This window comes from Rhinichthys klamathensis, unplaced genomic scaffold (assembly GCF_029890125.1).
Source record: "Rhinichthys klamathensis goyatoka isolate OS25496 unplaced genomic scaffold, OSU_Roscu_1.1 h1tg000504l_1, whole genome shotgun sequence".
In the NCBI taxonomy this organism is placed as follows: Eukaryota; Metazoa; Chordata; class Actinopteri; order Cypriniformes; family Leuciscidae; genus Rhinichthys; species Rhinichthys klamathensis.
In genome coordinates, this window is record NW_026606985.1 from 687,035 (window position 1) to 705,000 (window position 17,966).

Below are 17,966 nucleotides of genomic sequence, written 5' to 3' on the forward strand. Positions count from 1 at the left end.
TCAGGGTAAAACTGCTCCAATCCTTGATTTCTCCATCCGTCCAGCTCATATTATCAGTATGCCATCTTTTTTCACTTTTTGCTCGAGATGTTTTACGATTCAATCTCGTCCTGGACAGAGAAGTTAAATCAAACCTATTAAAAACACGTGTGGACCTGACCCCGACACTTCAACACACACACTCACACACACACACACACAGTAAGGCCTAAAACAAACTACAAGAACGCAAAGCTTGTGTTCCAAAATAAGCGCAATTCATTACTTGCTGCATTCTTAGCATTTCTGCGCCGAGGAAACTCTATCGCCCCCTAGAGTCCTGCGGTTTACTGCGGTTTACTGCGAGATCACACACACGCACCGCGAAGAGCCAAACATGTCTGTGTCTGGCCTGAAGGTGAAGCTTTGGAGTTTGTTTGTTTGAAATGCAGCAGTTTGATTGACACACACATTCATAACAAGCCGTCAGTGCCAGAAACGAGATAAAACCTCATGTCAGGAGACGTCAACTGCAGACTCACTGAAGAGAGAAGTGGAATGAAGGGTTTAATTACAGCAGACGTGCCCGAACGCAGTTTTACTGGGAAATATTCATGTTTATCATCGCCTGAAATGAAGGAAGCATTTCTGGTTCTATATTTTACATCACATATCATAGTCAGTACGAATAAACTATTTCCCTGAAACACACTAATTTGATGGGAAAACAGTCATTTGTTTTAAATATTAGGCCGAGATAAAAAAAAAGCACCAGTTGACTGAGGTTAATATGATGATTAATTAATTGAATCAATATCTAATGATATTTTCACAAGGTTTCTATTTAGTATTTAGGTGTTTGGCTATATTTTATTAGGGGAGGTTCTTGTAAATAAAATAGCTATGAATGTTGTTTTACAGTAGTACATTAATTACTGTTAGGCGTCAGTCTTTTCGAGCACAGATTTGACCTTACGGTTGTCAATCATGAACGCACTTTACAGAATTAAAGTGTAAGAAGTTTCAATTTCAAAGCAAATGTACTGAAGTAAACTTTTTTAATACAACACACACACACACACACACTGGAATCTAAAATTGGTAGAAAATCAAAGCCATGTCAAACCTGGAAGTTGATCTCACAAAAATATATTGCTAAAAGGTTTTAAAGTACAGTTTCCACGAAAACGCAAAGTCCAATTTAAAACCGGTTTTCACAGGATTAATTTTGAGTGTTTTAAGCTTTCGAATGATACCTTATTTATGATTATTACAAAAACATGAGAAAAAAGGCATTAAAAAAGAGCTCGCGCTTCTACACTGAGCGTTAACAGGTTTTTATAGAAGATAAATATGAAAAAAATAACCACATTCATGTTTATTTGCCATGAGTCATGATATGCAGCAACATGTGATTTCACAAACGCGGTCCAGAAGTAAACCTCTTGCTGTTGTTTATGTAGTTTATTAATGTAAGTGATTACGTTTGTTAGTATACCGACTGTTAGCCGTTGCTGTGACGTGACCGCGCTTTCCGCGAGCCCGCGGTCCCACTGATCATCCGCTCTGCAGATATCGCGAGAGTTCCGCGTCCTGCTGTATGTGCAGCTCTGCAGATATCGCGAGAGTTCCGCGTCCTGCTGAATGTGCACCTCGGAGTTCTACAGATCACGCGAGAATGGAGAGCGGCACTCTGAGTCTGACTGGGTTCTCTGCATTTATTAAATATGAAACATTAATGGAATATTAATATTATCACTGTTATAATATACTGAAATTATGCCTTCTAGCATATTTTCTGCATTTGCCCAGTTTAAATTATGAATATCGTATGTGATGTATTTTATTGGGTTTAAGACCCTCAATGCACTTAATTATTTCTTTATACACAGTAAAATCTGAATCCTGATACGAAACGAATAGTGATTAAAGCAGTCAATAAAGAATAAATACAATTTAAATAATTTAATAAAACATCCTAGCTGAAGAATATGTCATAACTGCACTTAAAAACATAACAGAATTGATATAAATAATTGATCAAACACTTAATGTTCACAATATATAATTCATTTATGACTCTCAGTAGATTTTATTCTAATCTATCTATCTATCTATCCATCTATCTATCTATCTATCTATCTATCTATCTATCTATCTATCTATCTATCTATCTATCTATCTATCTATCTATCTATCTATCTATCTATCTATCTATCTATCTATCTATCTATCTATTTTTTATTTATTTATTTATTTTATTCAATGACATGAGAACAAGAGGTATTACAAATTCACATTATCACATTAACATTCGCTGCCAGGAAATGAAAGAAAATAAATGAATAACAAAAAAAGAAATATTACATAAAATCCAGTGCTTTCAAAGCTTTACATGTTTCAGCGCTTTTTTGTTTTTTATTTGTTCCAAAAGATTTACACATAATTTAAAGTAATTTTTAAAATGTGAAAAATTTGGTCATTCTGAGTATATCTATATCTATATCTGTATATCTGTAACGAGTAATAATGAGCGCTGCTCTCTGCCGCCCCCTGCCGCCCGCGCCCCGCCCACCCAGTTTCCGCCACGCCCCGCCCACCCAGTTTTCTTCTATATTTGGCCATGCCTTACTCGAGCGCCTGCGATTGGCCAGCGCGGTCTCGCAGCGGAATGACCCGGATGTGCATCGCGCGCCTCCCCCGCAGGAGCCCGGATGAGGAAGTGAAGCGCTGACAGGGCTGGGTTCCGTCAGAGAGTCGAAGCAGCACCGCGTCCAGAAACACTGAAGCAGACCTGCACAGCGAACCGAACCGAGCCCGCTTCATCCCCGCAGAACCGAGCCCGAGAGCCGCAGACATGGTGAGAGACCCGCGGGGGCGCGCCTTATTGGGTCGATGCCCGTTTTAGGAAGAGCCGCGCTGCGCCTCGCAGAATCTGAGCCGAACACACACACACACACACACACACACACACACACACACTAGAACATTAAACACACACTCTAATATAAAAGAAACGGGCCGCTTTAGGGGTTCTCAGGGGCTCGTGTTTCGAGTCTCCTGGTGTTCAGTGTGTCTGTATACTTCTGGTCAGTGTGTGTGTGTGTGTGTGTGCTGGAGTCTGTCTGACGGGTGGGTTTGTAGAGTTTGATGGGGCTGAGTTTAATATCTGTTTAATGTTTGGTGTAATGTTGGCTTTCTGGACTTCAGTATGTGAGGTATTTAAGGCTTTGGTTGAGATGTTAGCTGTATGTCTGAGGGTGTAATATATAGGGGTTGGTCTCTGGGATTTAGTATTTGTTGAATTGGTGTTTGTTTGGGTGTAATTTGGGAGTTTTTGGGTAAAGTGTTGCAGGTTTTAGTCTTGGATATCTATGTAATGTTGGGGTTTATTTTCTGGGGTTGTTATGAGGCTTTTGAGGGGGTCAATATCTGTTTAGTGTATCTGTGTTCCATCTGTCAGATGGCCTTTAGTGTTTGATGGGTTTTGTTGGGGGTTTAGTTTAGTTTTTGAGTGTTTTAGATAGTAAAAGACTGACGTGTTTACATTCTTTTCAAATGCGGGTCAGTTCAGGATCATGATGTGTTCGCACTGGAATATAATCTGATATCGGCCACATTTAAAACCATGTGAACGTGTCACATTTGCCGTCATTAAATTGTCCATGTTAATATCAATATTAAAGTGTCAGTCAGTCACTCATTGTTTCAGTGTTCAGGACTGGCTTGTTCAGGTTTAGTATTAGGGGCCGTTTATACGACAACTGAAAACGTTTTCTGCGTTTTGGCCGTTCGTTTAACTTTACACGACAGTGGCGTTTTGGGGGCATGAAAACGAAAACTTTTAAAAACAGGATTTAAAGTGCGAGATTTTGAGAACTATACCGTTATCGTCTCTGTGTAAACTACAAAAACGCGAATCATGCACGCTTGTTACGTGTTCTTTACGCAGTGACATCGCCATCTACTGGCCTGACGGCAGAATACAGCGATTTCATAGTTTTCACGGATCTGTGTGAACGAGGATCAGTTTGACAATGTTGTCGTCTGCGAAAATGCACAGTAAATACTCTTCCGTTTTTAGTACGTCGTGTAAATGCACCTTTACACTTTTAGGCTTTGAGAGTTTGATATTTTGGGGTCAGTATTGGAAGGTTTAGTATTGATGTATCTGACATTCGAGTTTTACTGTCAGATGGCTTTTAGTGTTTGATGGGTTTTCTTTTAGCTGGTATTTTGGGCGTTTAATATTTGTAGGGATGCACGATATATCGGCCACCATATGCCGATATATGTTCATTTTTAATGTTATCGGCCCATATTTGGCCGATAAGTAATGTATTATTTCCTTCAGCTGAGACTCTTCAGATGCGCACTGTTCAACATGATGATTTTGAATTGCTTGAAATATGATTAATGTACAGTTCAGTGCAACATGTGCAGCGCAAGTCTGTCATATCGGCTGCGTACAATCATAACGAGAACATTGTAATTGTGTGTTTGGGACATGGATTTAATAGTAAGACTTTTGTTTTTGTCATCAGGCTCTCAAAAACTCTATAAAAATTTGGATTTAGATTTATCTGCCAATATATCGGTTATCAGTTTTCAAATATAAAGAATTATCGGTTAACGGTATCGGCCAAAATGTTCATATCGGTGCATCCCTAAATATTTGTTTTACCGTCCTCTGGCATTTGGGAGTTTAATATTTTGGGGTTTAATTTCTAGGTTGGTTTAGAGGCTTTGGGTGGTCAATATTTAAGTATTCGGGATCCATGATTGACTGTAAATTGAATTTCTTTAATAATGTGAATCTTATTTGTAAGAAAGCGAATCAAAGGCTATTCTTGCTAAGGAAACTGAGAGAATCTTCTGTAAGTCGGGTTGTTCTGCAAAGAGTTTATATTAGTTTAATTGAGTGTTTTAGAGTATAACATAACTGTGTGGTTTGGACGAGTTACATCTGTGAATGAAGTAAAATTAGACACAATTACAAGAGTAGCAGGAAAAATGATAGGATCTAAGCAGAAGTCAGTCGCTCAGTGATATCACATCGCTGTTCAGAGGAAAGCTGAGACTATAGCCAGACACAACACACCCTTCTAGGGATCGACCGATATGGATTTTTTAGTGCCGATACCGATACCGATTTTTTTCCCATCAGCCTTAGCCGATGACCGATACGGGCTGCCGATTTTCTTGAGCCGATATTTGGAGCCGATACATTTTGCTCCCTCAATTTACATCATAAAAATGACATGATGTTAACAAATGTTACAGGTCTCAATTTAATAAAAGTAACATTTATTTAAAGTAAAAAAATCAATATTTAACAAATAGTAAAAACATGTGAGGTAGAACAAGAACAAGTAGATAAACAATATTTAACAAATATTAAAAACATGAGGTAGAACAAAAAAAAGTTCACTGCTGAAAATAAATATTTAAGCATAAATAAAATAATTACACTATTGCACACAGTAGCAACCAGCATAATAAAGTGCACAGTGCACACTGTACTTCATTTTAAAAGTAACGAACTATTTACTGCCATGGTTTAAATTTTTCTACATAAAATAAAATGAGCATGTCTAGTCTCTAATATCACTGCGATGGCGAGGGAGACACACACCACACGCGTCCAAACCTCAGCCAGGTGGTCGCTGAATAAATCTCCCACAAAAAGCACGGAACAACGTTGGTATTACTTAATCCTATGACCAGTGTTCGTAACAGCTACCGTACGCATACTAGGGCTGTCAAAATTGCTCAAATGGCGTTTGTATATTCCCTTCAAAAAAACATATTTGAGCATATCGTCGTGCATTTGGTCAATGACGCGCATTACGTCAATAACAGGACAAATTAATACAAAGAGACATAACTACTAGTATTAAGTAGCTTATTTGAGTTTAAACATATTTGACAACGTATTACTAAAAAAAAAAACGAGTAAATCAACTAATGGCCAAGACCGCAGAGCTCACTCTGGCTCGCCCGGACTCGCAGGCGCACTCTCTCTCTCTCTCTCGCACTCACCCTCACGCTCTCCGCGCATACCGGTTTAAATGAACAACAACAAACAAATGTTGAGTGCTGATCAAGAGTTTTGTGCAAGCAATTTAAGGTATATAGCAGGCTTCATTCAGTGATTGAAACAAATACATTAATTGAAGTTTCACAGTAACATTACATTGAACCGACACTGAGCGCTCCGAGCGAGCTGTGCTGTGGTAACGTTAGTCTGCTACCGCGGGCGTGTTTTTCCACATTCGAATATTAATTTTCACCTTCAAAATTCAGGTTTTTTTTAAACTATTCGAATATATACCGGTATTCGTATTTAGAATATTCATTGACAGCCCTAATGCATACTGATCGGATAGCCTACAGCTATTTGCAGCTCCCTAAATACAATGGCAAGCAAGCAGTTTTATAGACGAGTCATTCGCGTTTTCCATTTGGACCCACAAACTTGCTTAGCTATATAGTTGCAACCACATAACAGTTATAGAGCAACGTGTTTCCATTTTCAAAGTGTTTGACAATATTTCAGCAGTCAAACAAGTTAAAAGATGCTTTGAAAGTTTAAAAGTTACCGTTATCTTGAAGCGCAGGTTGCACTCTGCTAGTGGGGGAGGGACAGTGCAGGGTCGGCACGTGAACTGCAGCGTCTCCAGCAGCACAGAGCTGCCTGTGGACGACGCCTGTTTATAAATAATGCCGGGAAAAAACTATCGGCGAACGCAGCAGCCGCGTATCGGCCGATTCCGATACACGTAAAAACCGCAAATATCGGCCCGATATATCGGCTGGCCGATATATCGGTCGATCACTACACCCTTCCAATCATGGTTTTGAATTATTACCATCTCGTCGTCGCTACAGAACATCAAAAGCCATCAAAGCAACATATAAACAAACTTTAGTACCAAATGCAATAAGTCTTTTGAATAAGAGATAGGAAATGTGAATATTTTAATCTTGATGTGTATTGTTAATTGTTTTGTGAATGTATGGTGAGACGAAAGACCAATTTTCAGCTAAGGCTGAACAATAAAGTACTACAATTAATTAAAGGATTAATATTTATGAATCTGATGGGTTTGTTGGGGGTTTGAGGTGATATTTTGACAGAGTGGTCATTTGGAAACTCCTGATAATGCCGTGAAACTAGGTGTTTATTTCACCTCAACATTTATCAGTATTTAATTGGCCGTCAGTTGAAACTCCCTGTAGTTTCAGTGTTTGTTTGGTTTGAGGGTTTTAGTGTTGCAGTATTTTGACAGGTGAAATGTGTGAGATTGGATATATATATATAAATGTAGCAGTGAGAGAAAGAGCAGATTCTCTTCAGACGCGTTTGGTTGAAGTAAAGTTCAGTCTAAACCTGGAGACTGATGTTTATAACTTCAGCAGTGAGAGAGTTCATGTTTAGATGTTCTGCTCTCAGCGAACCACATTTAGGCCTGGAGCAGGTGGTTTGGATCCCAGCGTGCCCTTTGACCCCCCTCTCTCACACACACACACACACACACACACGAGTGTAAACGGGGCGTCAGGAGCAGGAGGTGTTTGGATGAGGTACCAATCACTTACTCTCAGATTCCAAACCCAGAAAAAATGCAGGACTAGTTAACCCGTTAAAGGGTTAGTTCACTTTCAAACGAACATTAGCCCATGATTTACTCTCCCTCAAGCCATCCTAGGTGTGTATGACACTTTTCTTTCAGACGAACACAATCAGAGTTATATTACAAAATGTCCTGGCTCTTCCAAGCTTTATAATGGCAGTGGATTGCAACCAACAGATCAAAGCTCAAAAAAGTGCATCTATCCATCATAAAAGTGCATCTGTCCATCATAAAAGTGCATCTATCCATCATAAAAGTGCATCTGTCCATCATAAAAGTGATCTATAGATGCACTTTTATGATGGATAGATGCACTTTTATAATGGAGAGATGCACTTTTATGATGGTTTGGTGTCGGTCAAATATTGTTTCTGAGAGTCTCTTCTGCTCAGCAAGGCTGGATTTATTCGATCAAAAATACAGTTAAAACAGTGAAATATTATTCCAGTGTAAATCAGCTGTTTTCTATGTGAATATACAGTAAAGTGTAATTTATTCCTGTGATCAAAGCCGAATTTTCAGCATCATTACTCCAGTCTTCAGTGTCACATGATCCTTCAGAAATCACTCTAATATGAGGATCTGATGCTCAAGACACATTTATGATTGTTATCAGTGTTGAAAACAGTTTCATATTTTTGTGGAAACGATCATACATACATTTTATTTTTTCAGGATTCTTTGATGAATAGAAAGGTCAAAGAATTTTGAAATAAATTCTTTTGATCAGTTTAATGCGTCCTTGCTGAATGAAAGAATTGATTCCTCTCTTTGATTGATTGATCATGTCTGTAACGCTGCTTGATCCACTGTACTGTTGAAGCGCTGTGTAACTGACGGTGAGGTGATGTTACGGTGTGTTCCAGAACGAGCAGCAGTTGGACTGTGCGCTGGACCTGATGAGGCGTCTGCCTCCGCAGCAGATCGAGAAGAACCTCAGCGACCTCATCGACCTGGTCAGTGTGTGTTTACTCTCCTTCATTCCCTCGGTCCATCCTTCCCTCCATTCCCTCGGTCCCTCATTCCCTCTGTCCCTCCTTCCCTCGGTCCCTCCTTTCCTTGGTCCCTCCTTCCCTCGGTCCCTCCTTTTCTTGGTCCCTCCTTCCTACTGTCCCTCGTTCCCTCATTTCCTCATTCCCTCGTTCCTTCATTCTCTCGTTCCCTTGGTCCCTCGCTCCATCCTTCCCTTAATTTCCTAGTTCCCTCATTCCCTAGTTCCCTCATTCCCTAGTTCCCTCATTCCCTAGTTCCCTCATTCCCTAGTTCCTTCATTCCCTAGTTCCTTCATTCCCTCTGTCCCTCCTTCCATCCTTCCCTTCATTCCCTCATTCCCTCGCTTCCTCCTTCCCTCAGACCCTCATTTCCTCATTCCCTCGTTCCTTCATTCTCTCGTTCCCTTGGTCCCTCGCTCCATCCTTCCCTCCTTCCCTTCATTCCCTTCATTCCCTCGTTCCTTCATTCCCTCGTTCCCTTGGTCCCTCGCTCCATCCTTCCCTTCATTTCCTAGTTCCCTCATTCCCTCGGTCCCTCCTTCCATCCTTCCCTTTATTCCCTCTGTCCCTCGTTCCCTCAGACCCTTATTTCCTCATTCCCTCGCTCCATCCTTCCCTCCTTCCCCTCATTCCCTAGTTCCCTCATTCCCTCGGTCCCTCCTTCCATCCTTCCCTTTATTCCCTCTGTCCCTCGTTCCCTCAGACCCTTATTTCCTCATTCCCTCGCTCCATCCTTCCCTCCTTCCCCTCATTCCCTAGTTCCCTCATTCCCTAGTTCCCTCATTCCCTCGGTCCTTCATTCCATCGCTCCCTCATTCCCTCTCTCTCGTTCCCTCAGACCCTCATTTCCTCATTCCCTCGTTCCTTCATTCCCTTGGTCCCTCGCTCCATCCTTCCCTCGTTCCTTCATTCCCTTGGTCCCTCGCTTCATCCTTCCCTTCATTCCCTAGTTCCTTTCATTCCCTCGCTCCCTCGTTCCTTCATTCCCTCATTTACTGATTCCCTTGGTCCCTCGCTCCATCCTTCCCTTCATTCCCTAGTTCCCTCATTCCCTAGTTCCCTCATTCCCTCTGTCCCTCCTTCCATCCTTCCCTTCATTCCCTAGTTCCCTCATTCCCTCGCTCCCTCGTTCCTTCATTCCCTCGCTCCATCCTTCCCTCCTTCCCTTCATTTCCTAGTTCCCTCATTCCCTCTGTCCCTCGTTCCCTCAGACCCTTATTTCCTCATTCCCTCGCTCCCTTCTTCCCCTCATTCCCTAGTTCCCTCTGTCCCTCGTTCCCTCAGACCCTTATTTCCTCATTCCCTCGCTCCCTCCTTCCCCTCATTCCCTAGTTCCCTCATTCCCTCGGTCCCTCATTCCCTCGGTCCTTCATTCCCTCGGTCCCTCCTTCCATCCTTCCCTTCATTCCCTAGTTCCCTCATTCCCTCGGTCCTTCATTCCCTCGGTCCCTCCTTCCATCGCTCCCTCATTCCCTCTGTCCCTCGTTCCCTCAGACCCTTATTTCCTCATTCCCTCGCTCCATCCTTCCCTCCTTCCCCTCATTCCCTAGTTCCCTCATTCCCTCGGTCCTTCATTCCCTCGGTCCCTCCTTCCATCGCTCCCTCATTCCCTCTGTCTCTCGTTCCCTCAGACCCTCATTTCCTCATTCCCTCGTTCCTTCATTCCCTTGGTCCCTCGCTCCATCCTTCCCTCGTTCCTTCATTCCCTTGGTCCCTCGCTCCATCCTTCCCTCCTTCCCTTCATTCCCTAGTTCCTTTCATTCCCTTGGTCCCTCGCTCCATCCTTCCCTCCTTCCCTTCATTCCCTAGTTCCTTTCATTCCCTCGCTCCCTCGTTCCTTCATTCCCTCATTTACTGATTCCCTTGGTCCCTCGCTCCATCCTTCCCTTCATTCCATAGTTCCCTAATTCCCTTGGTCCCTCATTCCCTCGGTCCCTCCTTGCATCCTTTTCTTCAATCCCTAGTTCCCTCATTCCCTCGTTCCTTCATTCCCTCGTTCCCTTGGTCCCTCGCTCCATCCTTCCCTCCTTTCCTTCATTCCCTAGTTCCCTCATTTCCTAGTTTCCTCATTCCCTCGGTCCTTCATTCCCTCTGTCCCTCGTTCCCTCAGACCCTTATTTCCTCATTCCCTCGCTCCCTCCTTCCCCTCATTCCCTAGTTCCCTCATTCCCTCGGTCCTTCAATCCCTCGGTCCCTCCTTCCATCGCTCCCTCATTCCCTCTGTCTCTCGTTCCCTCAGACCCTCATTTCCTCATTCCCTCGTTCCTTCATTCCCTCGCTCCATCCTTCCCTCCTTCCCTTCATTCCCTAGTTCCCTCATTTCCTTCATTCCCTAGTTCCCTCGCTCCCTCATTCCCTCGTTCCTCAGACCTCTGTGGGGTTTAATAACCTCCCAAACATCACTATAACGCACACTCAAAGATTATAGTTGTAACTCTTCTGAAGTCTTATGATGCTCTGTGTGAAGAACATTTACTCATGCAGTTCATTTATTTATGTCTGATGTTTTCATTTTAGTTTTAGCAATTTTGTAATGAGCTTTTTTAGTTTTTTAAATATTCATCAATTGAAATAAATATAAAATACAAGTTTTAGATGAAAACCTTGAACAACAAACAGTTTTTCATCTTAATTTTTTTGTCATATTAGATTTTATTTCTTCTTAATTTCATTTAACGAAAAATCTGAATAGTTTTTTTAATAACCAAACGTTCTGCTGCTGATGGTCCTTGAATATCATTCCCTAAATGTTAAATGTGCCGATTCCCAGCGAATCATGTGACTTCAGAAGAGTTTGAGCCACCATTGATGAAGTTTCACTCGCAAATCTCCGGTAAATTACGTGTAAAGTAGGGATGGCGAAAACTAAAAAATTTCTTGACCGACCACCGAGCCTCATTAACCGGTTGAAACCGGTTAACCGATTAGTTTAAAATATGCTACGCTATTTGAAATAGCAGCCATTTCGAGCCGCGCCTGCAATTTCGCAACTCTGTCGCTCACGTCACTTTAAAAAAAAAACTACAGCGCGAAAGTAACGAGTCCCGCAAACGCAGCGCCGAGCTTGTATGTAATCGGAGGACCAATGGCTCCTAGTTTCGAAGTGGTTTGGGTACAAGGTGATCGCGTTGAAAATAAAGGCGTTAGTCAAGCGTTAGAAGCTCATTTGAAACATTGCCGCGGCTGAGGCTCATTTAAGAAAATGACAGCTCCGAAGAGACGCGGCTTTAGTTTGAGGTACTAGTGCTTACAATAATAATGAAAGATGATGATCATCGCCTTATCTGATCATCGCCACTGAAATGTAGATGTAATGTATACCAAATCTAAGCCCATCTTATGCGGAATGTTGCCTAATAGACTGCAACACGATAAACCCAATGGATAAAACAGGCACCTTCAGAATGCGTAAAAAGACGCACCGGCCAAGGCAGGTCTAACTCAATGTGTGCCTTCTAATAACGGACACAACTCTTTTGTATAATTCATATTTTTATTTTTATTCTTCAAAAAGACAAGTGTCAACTTCTGTTAAAGACAACATCTCATAAACCATAACAGACAATGGCCAACATGGCCTACAGCTATTCTTAATAATAACATTAAAACGAAAAATTATTTTAATCTATGAATGAGAATAGCCTACTGTATAGGCAACAAATAGCTCACAGACAGGTGTAAGGCCACCGCCTAATTATTAAAACATAACACAACGGTTTTTCTTTATTGAAATTTCGTTTTTCTTTCATTAAATTTTGTTTTTCTTTATTGAAATTTCGTTTTTATTTATTGAAATTTCGTTTTTATTTACTTAAATCTACCCTTTACTGTGACAGTAATTTGTTAGTCAGAAAAAATATTAGACTACTTTATTAAAAGTAGCCTATTGCTTAAGTTAACAGACCTGCGCCAGAACAGCGTGCCTCGCGGGCAGGGCTTACGCTCCGAGAACGCATTATAGTGATATAAAACATGTTTTATAGAGAACTGTTGACATGTTTTATATCACTAGTGCAGTGTCCGTTATCGGAGCATATAAGCCCTACCCGCGAGGCGCGCCGCTTCCCGCGCGCAAGCTGTTCTGTAGTTTATAAAAAGTTTATTAATTCTGGACATGCCGAGACTCGCGTGTCTATCTATTGCACCAAATTCTATCTATTGCACTGCACTCCCTTGTGAAGTCGATTGGATAAACGTTCTCGAAATAATCAAAATGCAAACACACAGACAGACATGGGGCTTGTATTAGCCTGTAGGCTTTACTTTTCGCAAACCTTGTGAGCGCGCGAACCCAAACGCTGTGACCTCGCGCCAAATGTTTTTATTGGTTTATTAAGTACAAACAGGCGAGTTATGAAAAATTGAGTGTGAGGGATTTGTTCACTTCACACAAAAATATCTTGGAATGAGATGGCTAACTGTAGTAGCGTTTAGTCTACTGTCTATAATAGTATAATAGTCTATAATATATACTTTTTTTTAACCGACTACCGAGAACTTTGATCGGTTAACGTTGATACGGTCAACCATCGGTTAAACGGTCATCGGTTAACATCCCTAGTGTAAAGTGACACATTCAAGTTTTGAAGTAGAAACACTGAGATGGTATTTCATGTGACGGACTACAGTAATCTTTAGTTACAGCTTTGATAATGTTTTCAGTGTAGCGCACGACTGTTATGATACTTTTATGGTGTTTTTGTTCATTTTTTTGAGCAGTCTTTTCTCATTATACGTAAAAGAGCATTGTGAAAATGTTCAGTTAAATATGTGCTTCTGAGAGTGAAAGCTGAGCTCTTGTGTGAACTGTGTTTGCGTTGGGTCTGTTGTTAGCTGTTATTAGCGCTGGTGTCAGTCACGCAGCAGGAGTGTGTGTGTGTGTGTTTGACGCTTGATGGTTCAGTAATGAGTGTGTGACAGGAATCCACTTCCTCTCCGGCAGGGTGAATCATTTGTTCTGTGTGTGTTTAGGTGCCCAGCCTGTGTGAAGATCTGCTGTCGTCTGTGGATCAGCCGCTGAAGATCGCTCGCGATAAAGTCGTGGGCAAAGACTATCTGCTGTGCGACTACAACCGCGACGGCGACTCCTACAGGTCGGAGCTCAACACATCCATGTTCACATACACGACGAAACACACCACTCTTAGTTTTATGTGATTTACAAAATATTCATTAAATTGTTAAAGCTGCAGTAGGGAGTTTTGAGAAAACGTTGACTTAGCCTGAAAATTTGAACAAGCACAACTTCCAGGTCCCTGCTCCCCCTTGCTCTCTGCGGCGCTACAGCCCTCCCTCCACAGCGGAGCCCGTCGTGAACGCGCAGGCTAGTAAACAGGCCCACCGATAACAGCGGATAAAAAGTTATATGGCACATTCACTAATAGGGACTAAACGTCAACGATATGCTTTACATTGACTATGGCCTGCCCATACTTTGACTACAAACTTGGTCCTCAAAATAGGGATGCACGATATAGGATTTTGGCCGATATTCGATATGCCGATATTTTCAAACTAATTTTGCCCAATGCCGATACCGATATCGATATATTTGTATTTTTTTTAAGTGCAAAAAAAGCTTATTAAAGCTTCTATTAATGTTCTCAGTCAAGAGCAGTGAGTGATTTCCTCTGTGTTTTGTTGTTTTATTAACATTAACGGGATAGTTCTCAAAAAAATTTAAATTGTCATCATTTACTCTCTCAAGTTTCTTTCTTCTGTTGAAATTATAAAAGTTATTTGGAAGAATGTGGCTAACCAAACAGTTGCTGTACTCCAGTGACTTCCATAGTATATTTAAGCACAAGAAAGAAATGAATCCAGGTTTGAAACAACATTAGATAGACAGATTTTTTATTTCTGGGTGCAGTATCTCTTTAAAGACAAGCGGCAGAATATTATTACTGTCTCTTTAAGAACTGCACGCGAGTAACGCGACGCGTCTAATATACACGCATTTGACAAGCAGATTTTCTCTGTTTGCTTCCACTTTAGACATAACCAACTTTGTTTATGTAAACCTTGTGTGTATTTGACAGTATCAGCGCAATAAGACTCGAAAGATTAGTCCAGTATGCAGGCGCTGTGACAGGCTTTAGTTCCTGTGAGCGTCGGGTGTAACGCGCTCAGAAAAGCGGATGTTAGAACAGCGCATCAGCACGTGAATGACATGTTTACCTAGCAAGACTTTGACGCACATGCAAATAATGAACTTTTGTGAATTGCGGTGTCCCGTGAGTGTAACTCTACCTCTGCGTTTACATGTGATGTGATGTGAATGTACGTCGCGTTGTACAGTATGTTGAGATGAAGGCGCCAGAATTGAACTGATAGAATGCACGATACTATGATTTTTCTTCAAAAGCAGATCGTGGAGACATTTTAATCGTCCACGATCAAAAACCGTGAGACGCACGGCACACCCCCTAGTTGGAAGTTTAAGTTGCTGGCGCTCATGCTTCGTTTGCGTCACGTGCGCATAGGAAACACGCCACCCTATCGGCAAGACTCATCGGCAGAAATATTCATATCGGCCGATGCCGATGATGGTCATTTTAAGCTTTTATCGGCCGATACCGATGTTGTCCCGATATCATCGTGCATCCCTACCTCAAATCATTATGTATTTTCCAATAGCCTACATGTAACTTTATAACGTTGCACTCTTTCTATAAGTTATAAATAGCTAGTAAGATAGCGTTAATATAACGGTAACTAACGTTACAGTATGTAAGTAATTATTCTAGCGATATATAATGCTAGATAAGGTGTGCTAGTACATTATTTCAGCAACATGACAAGCCAGTGAATTAGCAGGTTTCAATTGTTGCTTAGCGGAGTGCGTGACATTTTATCTACATGTTAGTTTTGACACCGAGTCAATGGGCTCTGTGTAATTCTTTCTTTTTCGCTTGTTTATCGTCATCAGTCTTTTTCCTTTTACCTCTTTGTTTTATGAGCAGGCGTCACTCGAGAATTGGCAGTTTAGGTTGTTTCTCCGTCATAAGCACAGCTGCAGCTCGCCGGCAATCTGGAGTTTGAACGCCGGCTCGGGCTGTGCAAGAGAGGGGTGTGATCAGCGCGTACACGAGCGTGACTGACACTGCTAAGACACTCCTCCTGGCTCTGATTGATTGTTTCTGACCGGGAGCGTGTATTTCTTGCAAATGGCAATAGGACCACTGGGAGGAGCCAGAGGAGCTTGATTTTTACACAGATTATCTCTCATATTCTACTGTCAGGACATAATGACAGTTTTAGCAAATACATTTTTTCAAAAGTTACCTACAGCAGCTTTAATGTCGTTTGATTTACCACTGTTTTTGATGATGAATTTCTATTAAATCACGAATACAGAAAAACGTACAACAACATTTCTGAAATGATAAAACATTTAGTAGAGTCCTATTATTGTTCATTTTAATAAATGAAGTAAAAAAAAATAATTTAGTGTATTAAATGTGCTTTTTGGTTATTCAAGTTTAATTAAACCATTGAAAAACGCATTCCAGAAAAATGAATTTGGGAAAATAAAATGTATTTCATACAAAATTTTATTTGTTCAACTCTTAATAAATTCTTGTTAAATTGCATACATTTCACAATTTTAATTAATTAGACATGATTTTGATTACTAAAACTTAATTTAGCCATTCCAGAGCGATTTAAATGGAAAATATATAATCCAGGAATTAATTGTAAAAGTTTCATGATTCCAATTAATTAGACATGCGTTTTGAATGCTAACATTTAATTAAACCATTAAAGGGGAAACCAGAACAATAAAAACCGCTCTGATGTCACGCGTGTGTTTGCGCTCTGATGTCACGCGTGTGTTTGCGCTCTGATGTCACGCGTGTGTTTGCGCTCTGATGTCACGCGTGTGTTTGCGCTCTGATGTCACGCGTGTGTTTGCGCTCTGATGTCACGCGTGTGTTTGCGCTCTGATGTCACGCGTGTGTTTGCGCTCTGATGTCACGCGTGTGTTTGCGCTCTGATGTCACGCGTGTGTTTGCGCTCTGATGTCACGCGTGTGTTTGCGCTCTGATGTCACGCGTGTGTTTGTGCTCTGATGTCACGCGTGTGTTTGTGCTCTGATGTCACGCGTGTGTTTGCGCTCTGATGTCACGCGTGTGTTTGCGCTCTGTCGTCACGCGTGTGTTTGCGCTCTGTCACGCGTGTGTTTGCGCTCTGATGTCACGCGTGTTTTTGCGCTCTGATGTCACGCGTGTGTTTGCGCTCTGATGTCACGCGTGTGTTTGCGCTCTGATGTCACGCGTGTGTTTGCGCTCTGATGTCACGCGTGTGTTTGCGCTCTGATGTCACGCGTGTGTTTGCGCGCTCTGATGTCACGCGTGTGTTTGCGCGCTCTGATGTCACGCGTGTGTTTGCGCTCTGATGTCACGCGTGTGTTTGCGCGCTCTGATGTCACGCGTGTGTTTGCGCGCTCTGATGTCACGCGCGTGTTTGCGCGCTCTGATGTCACGCGCGTGTTTGCGCGCTCTGATGTCACGCGCGTGTTTGCGCGCTCTGATGTCACGCGCGTGTTTGCGCTCTGATGTCACGCGCGTTTTTGCGCTCTGATGTCACGCGCGTGTTTGCGCGCTCTGTCACGCGTGTGTTTGCGCGCTCTGATGTCACGCGCGTGTTTGCGCGCTCTGATGTCACGCGTGTGTTTGCGCGCTCTGATGTCACGCGCGTGTTTGCGCGCTCTGATGTCACGCGCGTGTTTGCGCGCTCTGATGTCACGCGCGTGTTTGCGCGCTCTGATGTCACGCGCGTGTTTGCGCGCTCTGATGTCACGCGCGTTTTTGCGCTCTGATGTCACGCGCGTGTTTGCGCGCTCTGATGTCACGCGTGTGTTTGCGCGCTCTGATGTCACGCGTGTGTTTGCGCTCTGATGTCACGTGCGTTTTTGCGCTCTGATGTCACGCGCGTGTTTGCGCGCTCTGATGTCACGCGTGTGTTTGCGCGCTCTGATGTCACGCGCGTGTTTGCGCGCTCTGATGTCACGCGCGTGTTTGCGCTCTGATGTCACGCGCGTGTTTGCGCGCTCTGATGTCACGCGTGTGTTTGCGCGCTCTGATGTCACGCGTGTGTTTGCGCGCTCTGATGTCACGCGTGTGTTTGCGCGCTCTGATGTCACGCGTGTGTTTGCGCGCTCTGATGTCACGCGTGTGTTTGCGCGCTCTGATGTCACGCGTGTGTTTGCGCGCTCTGATGTCACGCGTGTGTTTGCGCGCTCTGATGTCACGCGTGTGTTTGCGCGCTCTGATGTCACGCGTGTTTGCGCGCTCTGATGTCACGCGTGTGTTTGCGCGCTCTGATGTCACGCGTGTGTTTGCGCGCTCTGATGTCA

General features: G+C 42.6%; 1 protein-coding gene across 2 annotated transcripts in view; it reads left to right on the top strand.

Moving 5' to 3' along the window:
• Positions 1-2,677: 2,677 nt before the first annotated feature.
• Positions 2,678-17,966, top strand: part of capzb (capping actin protein of muscle Z-line subunit beta) — a 23,241-nt gene continuing 7,952 nt past the window's right edge. The window contains exons 1-3 of one of the 2 annotated variants that reach the window (XM_056237987.1): positions 2,678-2,839; positions 8,483-8,572; positions 13,580-13,701. In XM_056237987.1, the coding sequence (XP_056093962.1) occupies positions 2,837-2,839; positions 8,483-8,572; positions 13,580-13,701 (215 nt within the window). In that variant the 5' untranslated portion in view covers positions 2,678-2,836. The remainder of the gene's footprint in view (positions 2,840-8,482; positions 8,573-13,579; positions 13,702-17,966) is intronic. The other variant, XM_056237988.1, reaches the window with a different exon arrangement.